At 33.6% G+C, this 13,552-nt stretch overlaps 1 protein-coding gene across 1 annotated transcript in view; it reads right to left on the bottom strand.

Annotated features, from left to right (window-relative positions):
- The window catches only part of LOC107195068 (ankyrin-2-like), a 51,410-nt gene extending 44,020 nt beyond the window's left edge, over positions 1-7,390 (bottom strand). The window contains exons 1-5 of the mRNA XM_015584836.1: positions 7,324-7,390; positions 5,569-5,724; positions 5,349-5,477; positions 4,696-4,893; positions 4,255-4,551 (exon numbers count right to left, since the gene is read on the bottom strand). Of these exons, the coding sequence (XP_015440322.1) occupies positions 4,255-4,551; positions 4,696-4,893; positions 5,349-5,477; positions 5,569-5,697 (753 nt within the window). The 5' untranslated portion in view covers positions 5,698-5,724; positions 7,324-7,390. The remainder of the gene's footprint in view (positions 1-4,254; positions 4,552-4,695; positions 4,894-5,348; positions 5,478-5,568; positions 5,725-7,323) is intronic.
- Between the last annotated feature and the right edge of the window lie 6,162 nt (positions 7,391-13,552).

Here is a 13,552-nt window from a genome sequence, read left to right as displayed (position 1 = left end):
GTAGCCAACGATGTGTCATACTATGGAGTGACAACACTTTGAATATACAGTAAGACAAATTACAAAGAGACTTCGAGAAACTCAACTCCTCTAACGTGAGACGACCTCATGAGACCAGGCCTTGAGGTATACCTCACCGTGTATGGCCTGCTTAAGGTGGTTCGTGCCAAATTCGAAAGACTAGATAATTAAATAAAATTCATACAGATTGTTTATTACAACGAAGTACACACACACAACAAAAATTTGTGACTCGGTCGCCGATCAAATAAATAAGAAAAAGCTTGTCAAAACTTGAGTTTTCAACACAGCTCTTATGACAGTCTTACGATTTCCTACCGGAAGTATTATCTTTTCTATTCACAAAAATTAGAAGTGCTAACTAAAAACTAAGTACTGAAAGTATAAATCCTGAGCTTTCTGATAATGAACTAAATCGCGTACCATACCGAACATTCCAGGAAGATATTTGACAATAAAGTCCTGGATATGTAGGTTATTGAGAGTATGTTGAGGACATGACAATGTTGCTAAAGTAGGGTCATACCCGCGAAATACAAATACATTTAAAAAATATTTTACTTTTTTTGTGTTTTAGTGAATTCTAAGTTTCTAATTATAATGCACGAGGATATAATTAACTTTACATATAAAAATATTGAATATTGAATACGCGAGAAAACTGAACACACACCACGTATATAGATATGCGTGCGAAAATAACATTGCCAAACGTACCAGAAACGAGCACAGTGGAGTTATAACACTAACCAAAATATATTTTTTATTTACAATATAATGATGAATCATCAATGAAAATGTCGTTGAATTTCATAGATGTAATTTTTATACATTATTAAAATGTATTAGCGGGTGTTTAATACCAATTATCAATATGATGTTTTATTGACTAGAGGTCAAGTAGGTACGAACCATATGTGCCCTCGCGAGCAGACCCTGCTCCTACTAGGGGAAAAAGTGACGTAAGAGGAGGGCCTCCTACCACATGGTAAATTGATTTCAGGTACAGAAATAAATGTTAAATTGGATGTTACTCTGGCATAAATTTCACTAATTCCCAATACTAAGAGGTAGAAACATAGTAGGAGGTCTTTCCCCTACGTCACTTTTTCCCCTAGCGGAGCTAGAAAGTATTTGAGGAAGCGTAAAAATCTGCGAATTTCCTATTTTAGAAAGTGCATCACCACCAATAGACACCATTTTAAGCCTTTGTAACATAAAAAATAATTCTTTTATCATCCTAAGTTGTCTCAGAATTTCATTATTCTTTCAATATTCAAGGACACCTTAAGATCATAAATTAGACACATTTGAATGCATCTAAACACGTGCTTCAAAATACAATAAAGAAAAATATACGATTTCCATTAAAAAATATCGGAGAACCTTAAAAGATTCGAATAAAATTATCGTAAAAAAATTTTCTATTTACGAAACTCCCTCTTTTGAAACCATTCGCACCGTGCTTGAGACACTTCCCATATTATTAAAAATAAGAGAGTTTAGGTGTTCTTAGCTGAGACAGCTTGTATCAATAAATTTTATGATCTTGGATTTGAATCACTGACTTTAAATAGACATCGTTACGTGTTCTTACGTCAAAATAAGTGTCTTATACAACTCGGAATTATCTTTACGAATAAATTTACATAGGATGACTCGAAACAAAAATAAAAATAAAAACTTTGAAAATATCTTTGGCGTATTGATTTGGGTAAAAAGTGTGAAGTGGAGATAGATCCTACTCTCAATATTTACAGTGAGTCAAAATATTTCAGTACACCTCTTACAGCATTACACCCAAATGTTTAAATTCAATTGAGTAAAAAAATGATAAAGGTATTATTACCATAGCTAGCGGTACAAGCAAGAAGGTGATGAGTGTACATGAGAAAACAAGCCGAAAATGTAGTATAAAATTCTGTCGAAACTCGATTCATTTTCGATATCACTGAGTTTAAAACTCAATCGCGTAGATACAAAGTGTTCAATAAGAAATGTCAGAAGATTCTACATGCTATAATAAAACACCAAAAAAAGCAGAATTGCCGTTGACCCTTTGTTTTTTAGTTATAAGCATTTAAAGATTAAGTTGCGGACTACCTGAAATTAGGTAATCCCCGAACAATCGAGAAGCACAGATCAGTTGAATAGAGGAGCCTATAGTACCGTAAAAAGTTAATGAGGACCACAAACATTACTCATAGAATATAGGATACTATAGGCTATAGGAATCTATGTCATTTTGAAAATTCTTGCAGAGTATTAAACTTACCTAGTCTATGAAATGCTCAAAGGCCAACTCTTTAGTGGGTATTCATTATGTGCGAGCAAACTTTTCGATGATGCTCTGTGTGTGCAAATTGTTTGGACTTTGGTCCGTGAAAATTTTATACAATAGGCAAGTTTAATTCTGTACAAAAATCTTTAAAGTGACAGTTTCATGCCAACGAATACTGTCCAATTGCTTACAGTTTCTACGACTTATGTTTGTGACCCTCAATGACTTTTTACGGCTTGCACGCCTCTCTGTTGAGGTACCCTGTGTATGCTGATTGCCTGCAGATTGCCTAGTTTCAGGGAGTTCGCACTCTAATCGTTAAATACCTAGATAACCATTTGCGTGCATATTGGCAACAGATAGTGACCAATCCGTCTACAAATCCATAGCCATTTGTTTCCGCATTTGGCTTGCGTTTTGCTGGCAGAGCCTACTGACAGAACCGTGAAGCCAATTGGCGGCAGATTGGTGACAGATCCTGCTACATAACCTAGGTTAACGAACTTGTGTAGATCAATTTAAATCTAGGTTATGTTGAAGGAGTTGCTGCTTATCTGCCGCCAATTTACGCGCAAATTGTTTATAGCAGATCTTGCATCAAATCTGTACCCAATCTGATTAGAAAAGCTTATAAGAGGCATTGGACAAAATATCACTGTGCCGATTTGGCTGAGTGGGTATATGTAAATATGTATATATATTTTTTTACGTGTGTAATTCATTATATATATGTATATGTTTAGTTTTTGAATATATCATACGGAAATAAATACTTCAATTTAAAAACCTTCAATTTAACATTTTTTTCACAGCATTATTGCGACTTTAGCAAGTTCTAGACAACTGTGTTTGCGGGAATCTTCTAAAAAATCTGGCAACACTAGATGCGATGCTCTAATGGAGCGAATGCTCAAAATTCAAACTTTGTTATCTCGAAAACTATACAAGTTGTGTTTTTGATTTATTTTTTTATATAGAATCGCCACCATTGTGTCTGCACCACTACATAGTTATGGGAAACCCTGTTTATTACTGCTGCATGTCAGTAATTAATAATTATATAGAAACCTAACCCATACTTGACAGTACCACTGTTATTATAGAAACTATAAAGATTGGGATAATTCTGCACGATGTGTAATGTTAATTACGGTAATTTAAAATTTTACTACAATCATAGTGAAAGTGCAAACATGGTATAGCCATGATCTCCAGTTTAAAATCCCTTTAATTATTATGTTTAATGAAATTTAAAAGAAATGACAGCCAACGTTGAAATACACATCCATAAAAATTGTATGAAAGAATTATTCTTCTAAACTGTAATGTAACTATATCATATTTTATATTCTTAAGTTTTATTTTAGCAACGATCACTTTATATCAAACATGTGTTTTTACTATGACAGCAATAAAATTTTATACAAATGTAACTACTAACTATGTATTGAGAATAGAGTCTATGCTGGTTTGACATTTTTTTACTGTAAAAGACCTTCAAAAGACCTTCTAAATTCGTTCTGAATCATCCCATACAGCACGCCTACTGTGTCGTATTAAATAATTCCGTTTTTATGTTCACAACAAAAGATTTTCATTCTGTAGGTGCAGAATGGATTATTTAAGCATGGAAATTTAGATGTTTAGAAGTACATTAAAGATTACTAGGTAAGAAAATTAAGCAAATAATGACAAAAGTTGTCTAAAAAAAACCATAGCCATCTGTTTCCGCATTTGGCTTGGGTTTTGCAGGCAACGCCAGCTGACAAAATGGTGAAGAAAATTGGCAGCAAGTCTTGCATCATAACCTATGTCAAATTGGGGACAAAAACGGAACAGAGTCTGCGCGAGCCAATTTGTTGCCTATGTTGCTGCCTGTTTGCAGCAAATCTTGCATCGAACTTGTAGATAATAACTAAAATAAAAGTAGAAAATCTTTTCTCTCTAATTACCTCAGTCGTAGACTCGATTGATGCTCCATGTTTCAGTAACAGCTCGACGACTTTTATTCGATTCTTCTTACACGCGATGTGTAACGGTGTAAAACCATTTAAAGCGCGTGCATTCGGGTCGGCTTTTCGATCGAGAAGTAATTTTGCAACTCTAACATGTCCACAATGCGCGGCAACATGAAGAGATGTTAAATAATCGATTGTAACTTCATCAACTGGAGCTCGATGATACAGCAATACCCTAGCCGCATCGACGTGATCCCCTTGGGATGCCATATGCAATGGTGCAAGACCATTCTAAAAAAGAATATAATTTGTGTTTCTAATAAAAGTGTCGCATACATTGAATATATTTTGTACAAAGTATTATAATACTACTACTACTGCTATTACTGAATGCATCTACATATAATTACTCTTGATCAAAAATATCTTACGTACTTTCGTTCGTGCACTGATAGGCGCAGAATGTTCAAGAAGTGTGGTAATCACTTGTTCGTGTCCAGATCTTGCTGCACAATGAAGCGGCGTTAAACCGTCCCTGGTTTTAGCATCGATTTGTGCAGAATTTTCTAATAATACTTTGACCATATTATTTTTACCCCATTTGGCCGCAACATGTAACGGGCTTATATTGTGCTAATAAAAGGAATAAACAGCGTGTGGTAATTAATATTACATTGTAGAAATAAAAAATACGTTACTCTGCCCCCGGTTAGTATGTTACTGTGTCACTCCCCTACCTTTTTCTATAGACTCGAATCAAGCCCGCAATCACTTGAGCGCGAACTTAAAAAAGGAGAGCTAGTGCATATAATGATTGTGAGAGCATGAGAGATAGAACATTGCATGCTCCCTATACTGTTGAGAAAAGAGGTGTTTGATTGTACAATCGACTGGGAGTCAATCCAGATAGCACATGACGCCTTAAAGACGCCTATTTTACGACCATTTTAGGCCTAAGGCGTCTTTAAGCCGTCTTCGAGGCGTCATGTGCTATCTGGGACGTAGGGCAGGCTTTGAGGGGTAATATGCTTACCGGGGCAGAGTGTACGTATCTATGCAGATTGTTATACATATAAGGTTGTTATTACCTTCGCTAAGTAATTTACATCAGCGCCACGCTTTATTAACAAGCGGGCTATCTCTTCATTTCCATAGTGAGCGGCGATATGTAAAGGTGTAAAACCACTTTTTGATGTGACGTCAGGTTTGTGATCGTTCTGTTGAAAAAAGCATTTTGTCAAATAAGAGCCCAAAAAAACTAATACATGATAGTGAAGATGTTAGTCAGTTAATTCTAGTATTCATTACCTGTAGCAACAAATCTGCTGCCTTACAATCATCTTTTTTCGCAGCAATATGAAGTGCTGGTAGTCTGACCTTTCCTTTAGAATCGTTTTCTAAAAGCACGCTGACAACTTTATCGTGTCCTTGTTGCATTGCCACGGCAAGAGGCGTGAAACCATCCTATAAAATGATTGTAAATGAGATTTTGTGACAAGCACTTTCTTGTAAATACTTGTGAAATTACCCAGATAGCACATGACGCCTTGAAGACCCCCATTTTACGGCTATTTTAGGTCTAAGATGTCTTTAGGCCGTCTTGAAGGCGTCATTTGGCGTCATGTGTTATCTGGGTACGATGTACAGAGAGGAACAAAAGTACTCGTGCCTTACGTACATTATAATTGTATAATTAAGTTTTCGTATGTATACTATACAGAGTGAGTTACCTAACGTTTGCACCTTAAATATCTTTATTGTTTTTAAAGATACGTTAAATGTCTCGAGGACAACGTTGAATGGTTCAATGGGGCTCGCACAACGCCAAAAAAATTTTTGTTTTTATGTCATTTTTTTAAAATGGAACCACCCTTTTTTTCCGTGACCTTGAATGGCTTTGAATAATTATAGTCACTGAATTCCTAATGAACGGGACTATCATTGTAGGTGTTTAAAAAGATGATTCCATTTTAAAAAAATGAAGGTGACCTTGATATCTCTAAAATCAAAAATTTATTTGGTATCTTGTGAGCCCCATTAAACCATTCAACTTTGCCCTTACAACATTTGACGTATCTTTAAAAGCAACAAAGTTATTTGAGGTGCAAACGTTAGGTGACTCACCCTGTATAGGTACATACATATGTATGTATGCATACATATAGGGTGGTCCACGCAACCTGTTAACCCTGAATGACTTCTAAAGTATGCATTGTATAAAAAAACTTTTTAGGGAAAAGTTGTATGGTTTGGAGGGATACAATATGTAATGCATATATTTTTTTTCTAAGTGCAAGCCTTTCGGAGATTTGAGGGTCAACTTCGTTTTTTTAAATGGAATGCTATGTTTTTTATGCCAAAATATCGAAAAGCGTGAAATTTTGAGTAAACGAGTACTAACCTTTATTAGCCGTAAAACTAGTAATTAACGAATAATTTCACTTTATTTCTTGAAAATGATCTGTGCGTAATGTCGAGTTGTTGATGATAACTTCTCAAAACTGACCAACACTGACGATAACTTCAATACTGAATTACGGACAGAATAGGCGATTACAATTCCATACTCAGAATCGGTCATGTTGAGAAAACATCGTCACGTAAACTCCGCGGTCTTACGGAAACATTTGCTGGTATTGAATCTTCAACTAACTACTAAACCAACAAAAAGTACTATAAAAGTCAGTACTGTTTTACTCAAAATTTAACGCTCTTCGATATCTTGGCATAAAAAATATAGCATTCCATTTGAAAAAAACGATCATCTCCATTTACAAAAAAAATATATGCATTACACATTGTATCTCTCCATATCATACAATTTTTCTATAAAACGTTTTTTCATAGAATGCGTACTTTAGAAGTTATTACGAATACACGAATTTATGTATAATTAATACTATAGAAAATATAGCTTATTTTACTCTAGCATTCTTAGTTACGAATATTTATGCTCCTCGCTGTAAATCGCAAGGATTATAATTTCCTTAAGATCTCATAAAGACTTTGAATATTGTCCTCGACATTGAAGGAAAAGGAAATTAATCAGTTTTTAATATTTACCTCCGTCGCGAGGCTCTGATTAGCACCATTGCTCAGTAATAATTTAACGACTTGATCGTGATTCTCTTGAGCAGCCATGTACAAAGGCGTAAAACCATTTTGTGATTGGATATTAACTGCGGCTCCATATTGGATAAGAATATTAACTATTTCCACTTGACCAGCTAGAAATGCATAACATAGAATATTTGACACAATATTAGCGACGAATAGAACACTTACCTAGGGAAGCTATGTGCAAAGCAGTGTTTCCTTTTTTCGTAGCTGCGTCAACCTTGGCGCCTCTTTTTAATAATTCCGTTACTATTTCAACGTGGCCATCTTTCGATGCCAAGTGTAAAGCATTTAAACCATTCTAAAATGTAAAATACAAAGTCAAATGAATAAATCGAATCAATGTAATGATACTATATTCACAACTGCAATCTAACTTAAGATTTTTAGGGGGGTAAATTCTCTCATACCCCCTATATTTAACGTTAACTATGCTACTTCCGTGAGAACTGTTTTCATTTCTTTTTGGCTTTCAATCCTAACAGATATTCTACTATCAATACTTAATTTATTCAATGTAATGTATCTTCGATTTCAAAGTACCGACAAATAAAAGCAATTAAAGTCACAGATAGCACATGACGCCTTGAAGATGGCTTAAAGACGCCTTAGACCTAAAATAGCCGTAAAATAGGCGTCTTTAAGGCGCCATGTGTTATCTGGGGTAAGGATATAGGAATGACTCGTTTGTAGAAAATTAAATGTCTATACTTTTTTATATTTCATTTTTGTATCTTGTTCAAACTATTTCAAATGGACCACGTGTTACTCTATTTTACGGAATACATATAAAGGGAATTTTAATTCGATGTAGATGGACACAATTTGTATAAATTTGGAACAAGTTTCAATTAGAACGTATATCGTTAATAAATTAGTAATACTTTTATGAAGATATAATGAAAAATATAAAGAATCTATCGAAAAGATCGACTAAGGGATGAAAAATCATCCCTCGTTGTTTTTGTCTTTTTTCGCCCGTTACGTTTAGACTGGATGCAAACCGGAAGAAAAAAATAAAAATAATCGATCACTGCATCTTTCGATCATGTGGACATACACAAGGTAATCTGTTAGGGCTAATAAAATGGTAAAATCAATAAGCCAGTGATTTTTTGTGACAAAATTAATCAAAATTCTAAAGTAAATATTTGCAAGTAGCGTATTGTTCTCGAGAGAAGTCAATTTGAAATTTTTTATGTACGCGTGGTAGTAAATAGGACTCGATTAATTCAATATTTAATAGTACTCAGTAGTGTCTGTTTATTGCTTGCAGTTTCTACTTATCACAACTACGAATGGATTTCCCCAAGCGAAAACCCTGTATGAAAAAATGTTATTTTGCATTTTCAAGTTGTTCCCTCATAAAGAACCTTAAATTTATCTAACACAATCAAGTGGAATCTTTTAGGCCCAAAGCACACTGTAAATAGATTTTGGATGTTTGTATAAATTTGAAAATATGGACTTAAATAAAGATTTTCTTCTTCAACAGAAGTTTTCCTTGTGTTTCAGTAATGAACTTTGTATCTAATATTTATATCCGCGCTTTATCCTATTAAATTTAAAACAAAGAGATACACTGAAAAGTATCCCGCAAAAATTCAAACCCGTAAGAAATCGGAACATAAAATTTACTTAAAATATGAAGAACAGTTAAAAATAAAAAGACAAATTAACAGACTTTATTGGAAATTCGAAGAAACGGAAATTTTCTTTGTAATAATATTCTTCTAACAGAGGAAATAACAGAGAGAAGTTCGTTTGTGCCACCATAACCAAGAAAAAAAAACGAAGGTTCTGGCATTATTTTCAGAGGAAAATTATTTCTGTACGTAACAACGAATTTAACAGATTATTTTATTACTTACCGAATTGGCTGTATTAATATCTAAGTCGGTATCGAGGAATTCGATCACCTTCTCAAGGTTTCCAGACCGAGCAGCGCGAAGAAATGCTGTCGTGTCGTCAGCCTAAGCATAAAACGAAAAATCAGTATTAAACTTACTAATTAACAATGTGACATTTCTTAATATTTAACACACAATATATTCATATAGTGACTCGAAAAGTCGACAACTGAAATGAATGGTTTGAAACATAGCTGGATAATACCAGACATTCAAAGTGATTACAGAATTGTAATATTTAAAAGCCGCTTAATACCTAATGTCAATAGTTAATATTCTAGTATCTTCACACGTAACATTAAGTTTCTGAACATTTCATTTTAGTGAGAAATGAACAACCTGGAAAAATGTGACAGGAAAGTTAAAATTATTATTTTTGGTTTAGAGATTACTCTTTGAAAGTAATTCTGTATAAGAACACATTCAATTTTGTATACCATCTAAAACAGTATTGCTTACTTATTCATAAAAGGACGTCTGATTAAAAAAAACTGCAATGTAATATACGTACTATATGCTTCTATTACATTATTTTGAAATTTGTAATAAATTGTAATTACCCTACAGTATATTCAAGGAATAAGATACATTAAATACGATCGGTTTGTATCGCTTATAATTCTGTACTTTACCAGCGATCCTAATTTCATGGGATTCTTGAATTTCATTTTCGAAACCTCCTACAGATAACCGATTTCAACGAGCATTTTACAAATAATTCTACTGCGGCATTCATATGGCAGCAGCCGGCTTATGAAACCTCAACCTTCATGTATATATACGTTCGTCTCGCGTATATTCATCGCCCCCCACAACTTCGTTTCACAAGCACTTTTATCTGGCGAACCTCCGAAAATTTTCGAAATTTCGGTGCACTCTCGGTGCCGTGTATAATGAATATATATATAGTATCGTTCAGACATGAAAATCGATAGAATATTAAACCGACAGAAAGTTATTGTTTTCGATGTATCACTCGTCGATGTTCACACCCTTCGATCGGGTTAGGAGAAGAAAAGAATACCGGCAACATTCCGGCAGTTGCTTTTCACGGATAAGGTCTGCAGAACTGTACCTGGCTAGTATTGTCCGTAACCATTGTGCTTTACAAAAGACCCAGACACCGCCCTTCGAATTTCTTTCACTTGTCCAGCGACCGCCGGACACGGAAATTCGTTTTTTTTTTCGTCGCACGTCAAACCACCATTCATGCGTTTCTCGAGTAACGCTAAAAGCAAACAGGAGTATAGGAGCCGCCCCGTATGCTGGCCAAGGCGCAGAATCGAGCGGCAACGATTACGGGAAAATAGGGGTTGCATCGCTGCCTTCCTCACCCCCGTTTATAAACTGTCCTTGTTCCACCTGCGGCAAGTCAACCGATTCACCATTCTTTATCGTCACGTTGCGCAAGCGCCTATCTAACACGACGGCACACTCTTATTCCGTCTGTTACCTATCGTCTCTCTTTCTCAGTGTCACAATCGCACGCATTAAGATTAACCGGGTTCCACCATGTGCGAATTACCGACCGAGTAAATAAGGTAAACATACCGATTATAAAACGGTTTTAGATGGTGTTGATCGATGATCATCTAATTTGAAAAATGTAATGTATTAACCTTCAAAGTGTGCATACCATTCGATAGACCAATGTTTTGTGATCACGTAATGAGCCATAAAATGTATATTTATCTATATTGTGAATAACTAAATAATATGGTTGAAAAATTGAAGTAAGGACCTGTACGTATTATGAAATACCATGACCCGGTGTTTCATATTGAATGTCCCTATTTTGAAACGATCACTCATACATTAGAAATGACGTTACGTACGTGTGCATAGAACATTTTTGATAACATCAAATTTACATTAGCATTTTATAAAGAGCTTACAACTACAAAAACAATATCGATCGATAACTTTTTAACGTAATATATGTGTCTTTAGGCCAAAGTATCTTGCACAGATAGTATATGTATTTCCCAGATAACATCACGATATGTATGAAAAATTAAATAAAAATCAATCAACATATATATCCAACCATTTGTAAGGAATGGGTTAAAACCCAGATAGCACATGACGCCTTAAATACGCCTATTTTACGGCTATTTTAGGTCTAAGGCGCCTTTAAGCCGTCTTCAAGCCGTCATGTGCTATCACACAGATAGCACATGGAGACCTTGAAGACGTCTTAAAGGCGCCTTAGACCTAAAATAGCCGTAAATTGGGCGTCTTGAAGGCGTCGTGTGCTGTCTGGGAATAAAATTTAATTTATTATACTTATTTTATGATATTTTAATTCAGAGGAACTTTTTCTATTTATTTTACGTTGTAAAAAACAAATACAATAATACTATAATGAAAAATATATGTATAATTAAATGTATATTGTGATGGGTTAAGGAAAATTATAAAAGCAGTCAGTAAGTAGCCGTTTATTAGTATTATTACATTCGGGCAAATGGTATGTTTGAAAGCACTAAGCACTAAGCAGTATGTGTTTTACTTAAAACAAAACAGCTGACGGTTAATGCTTTCTGTTTTTAACAGTGAGACGCATCCAACAAACTATATAATATATCGTCTTTTATATTCTGTTTTAGAAAATTATCTAAGATATTCTGTTTTTTCTTCGCTTATGTAAAATTGAGTATACAGAGCTAGCGTTTTCTTTCACTAAATGTTTGTTGAAGAAATTAACAATAATATGCTTGTTATATGAATTTTCTAAAAATATTTATGAACTTCTTATACACTGGAATAAGGCCAATATGACGACATAATGTAAATACTATTTCACAGTAATTGAAGCGCTATATTATCTTATTAGATAGACCATTTAGCCCTCTTTCAAAAAAATGTATTAAACACTTTGTTGTCACGTCACATCAATCGAAAATATAGTATTATTAAAATTTCAATGTCATACAACTTTACGTTTACAAAAAGAAGACATTCGAAGTATCACTTGTTGAGTATTATTTTTGTAGCATTTTGTGCAGAAAATTTAAAAGAATTTTGCTTCATTTAATGCATAACAAATCCAAGAAAACGTAACTGAAAATATTTCAAGTAAGTTACAATATTAAACACAAACACGAACATGTAATATATTTTCTGATAAGTAGTATCGCACACATTTTTACCTGGAGCCTAATGATCGGTGGAAAGGCTTCCTCTGTCGTCATTCCCAAATAATAACTGTGTGTTTCGTTTGACAGACTTTGCATATACGTATATTTTCTATGCTCCATACTGAAAACGTAGGTCAGAGGTTATTTATAGCATTGTGTTTTATTCTCATACACGCTTTTGTGCTACATTTGCTTTAGTGATTTGTATATACGTATTTTATTTAAATCAATTAAACGTTTCTTAATATTTAATTTTTAACAGAAAATTCAATCTGCAAGTTATAAAAAATAAATCACAAATACAGTAGAAACCATTCAATCTTTCGATTTTGTCCTTTTTAGCAAAATTGTATTCAGTGGAACAGTCATAATTCAAGTTTCAATTAAGGAAATGAGTATACTTCTCAATATCATTTGTTAAAGCATCTTATTTAAGACTAAGCTAAAATTTGTCAATTATTTGTTGAAGAAAAAATTATGCTCAACAGAGTCATATTTGATCAGCATGTCTTCAAACAAAATAAAGAATATAATTCATATTTATACTTAATTTAATTCCATTATATTGTGTTTTGTAATACAAAAAAGAAGCAAGTGAAATACAAATAGATAGAATGTAAAAGAAATTGGAAGAAAATAGTGTACACAAAAAGAATGAGTACAGAATAGAAGAAAGATTATTACATATTCAACTTGCTGCATGTATACATGAATACAAATATTTTCAGTGCTAGTAGTTTGTATTTATTATAATTATGCAAACTTTCTCACCGGTAAAAAAAGGAAGACATTCTTTCTAAACAATAATCATTGCATTTCTTACTCTGAAAGTATATTTATTGTATACATATGGCACAACTTATTACTACTTGTAACAAGAGTTTCAAATAAAATAACATATATTACTAGAATAAGACTTATACCTATTTGGATAGAATAATCACTCCTCCTAAGAATATGCATTAACTTTACAAATTCTATATCCGAATTATAAATACCTTATTATTATTACATTATATCACAGATTTCTTTATTAAAAATGCTTTTATGCATCATACATATCAATACATATTTACTTAATGTTAAATAATTCAAATCCTCTTCTGCTATTTTGAAAGACTATGT

Source organism: Dufourea novaeangliae, unplaced genomic scaffold (assembly GCF_001272555.1).
Source record: "Dufourea novaeangliae isolate 0120121106 unplaced genomic scaffold, ASM127255v1 scaffold50, whole genome shotgun sequence".
Taxonomy (NCBI): Eukaryota; Metazoa; Arthropoda; class Insecta; order Hymenoptera; family Halictidae; genus Dufourea; species Dufourea novaeangliae.
This window is presented reverse-complemented; position numbering and strand designations above follow the sequence as displayed.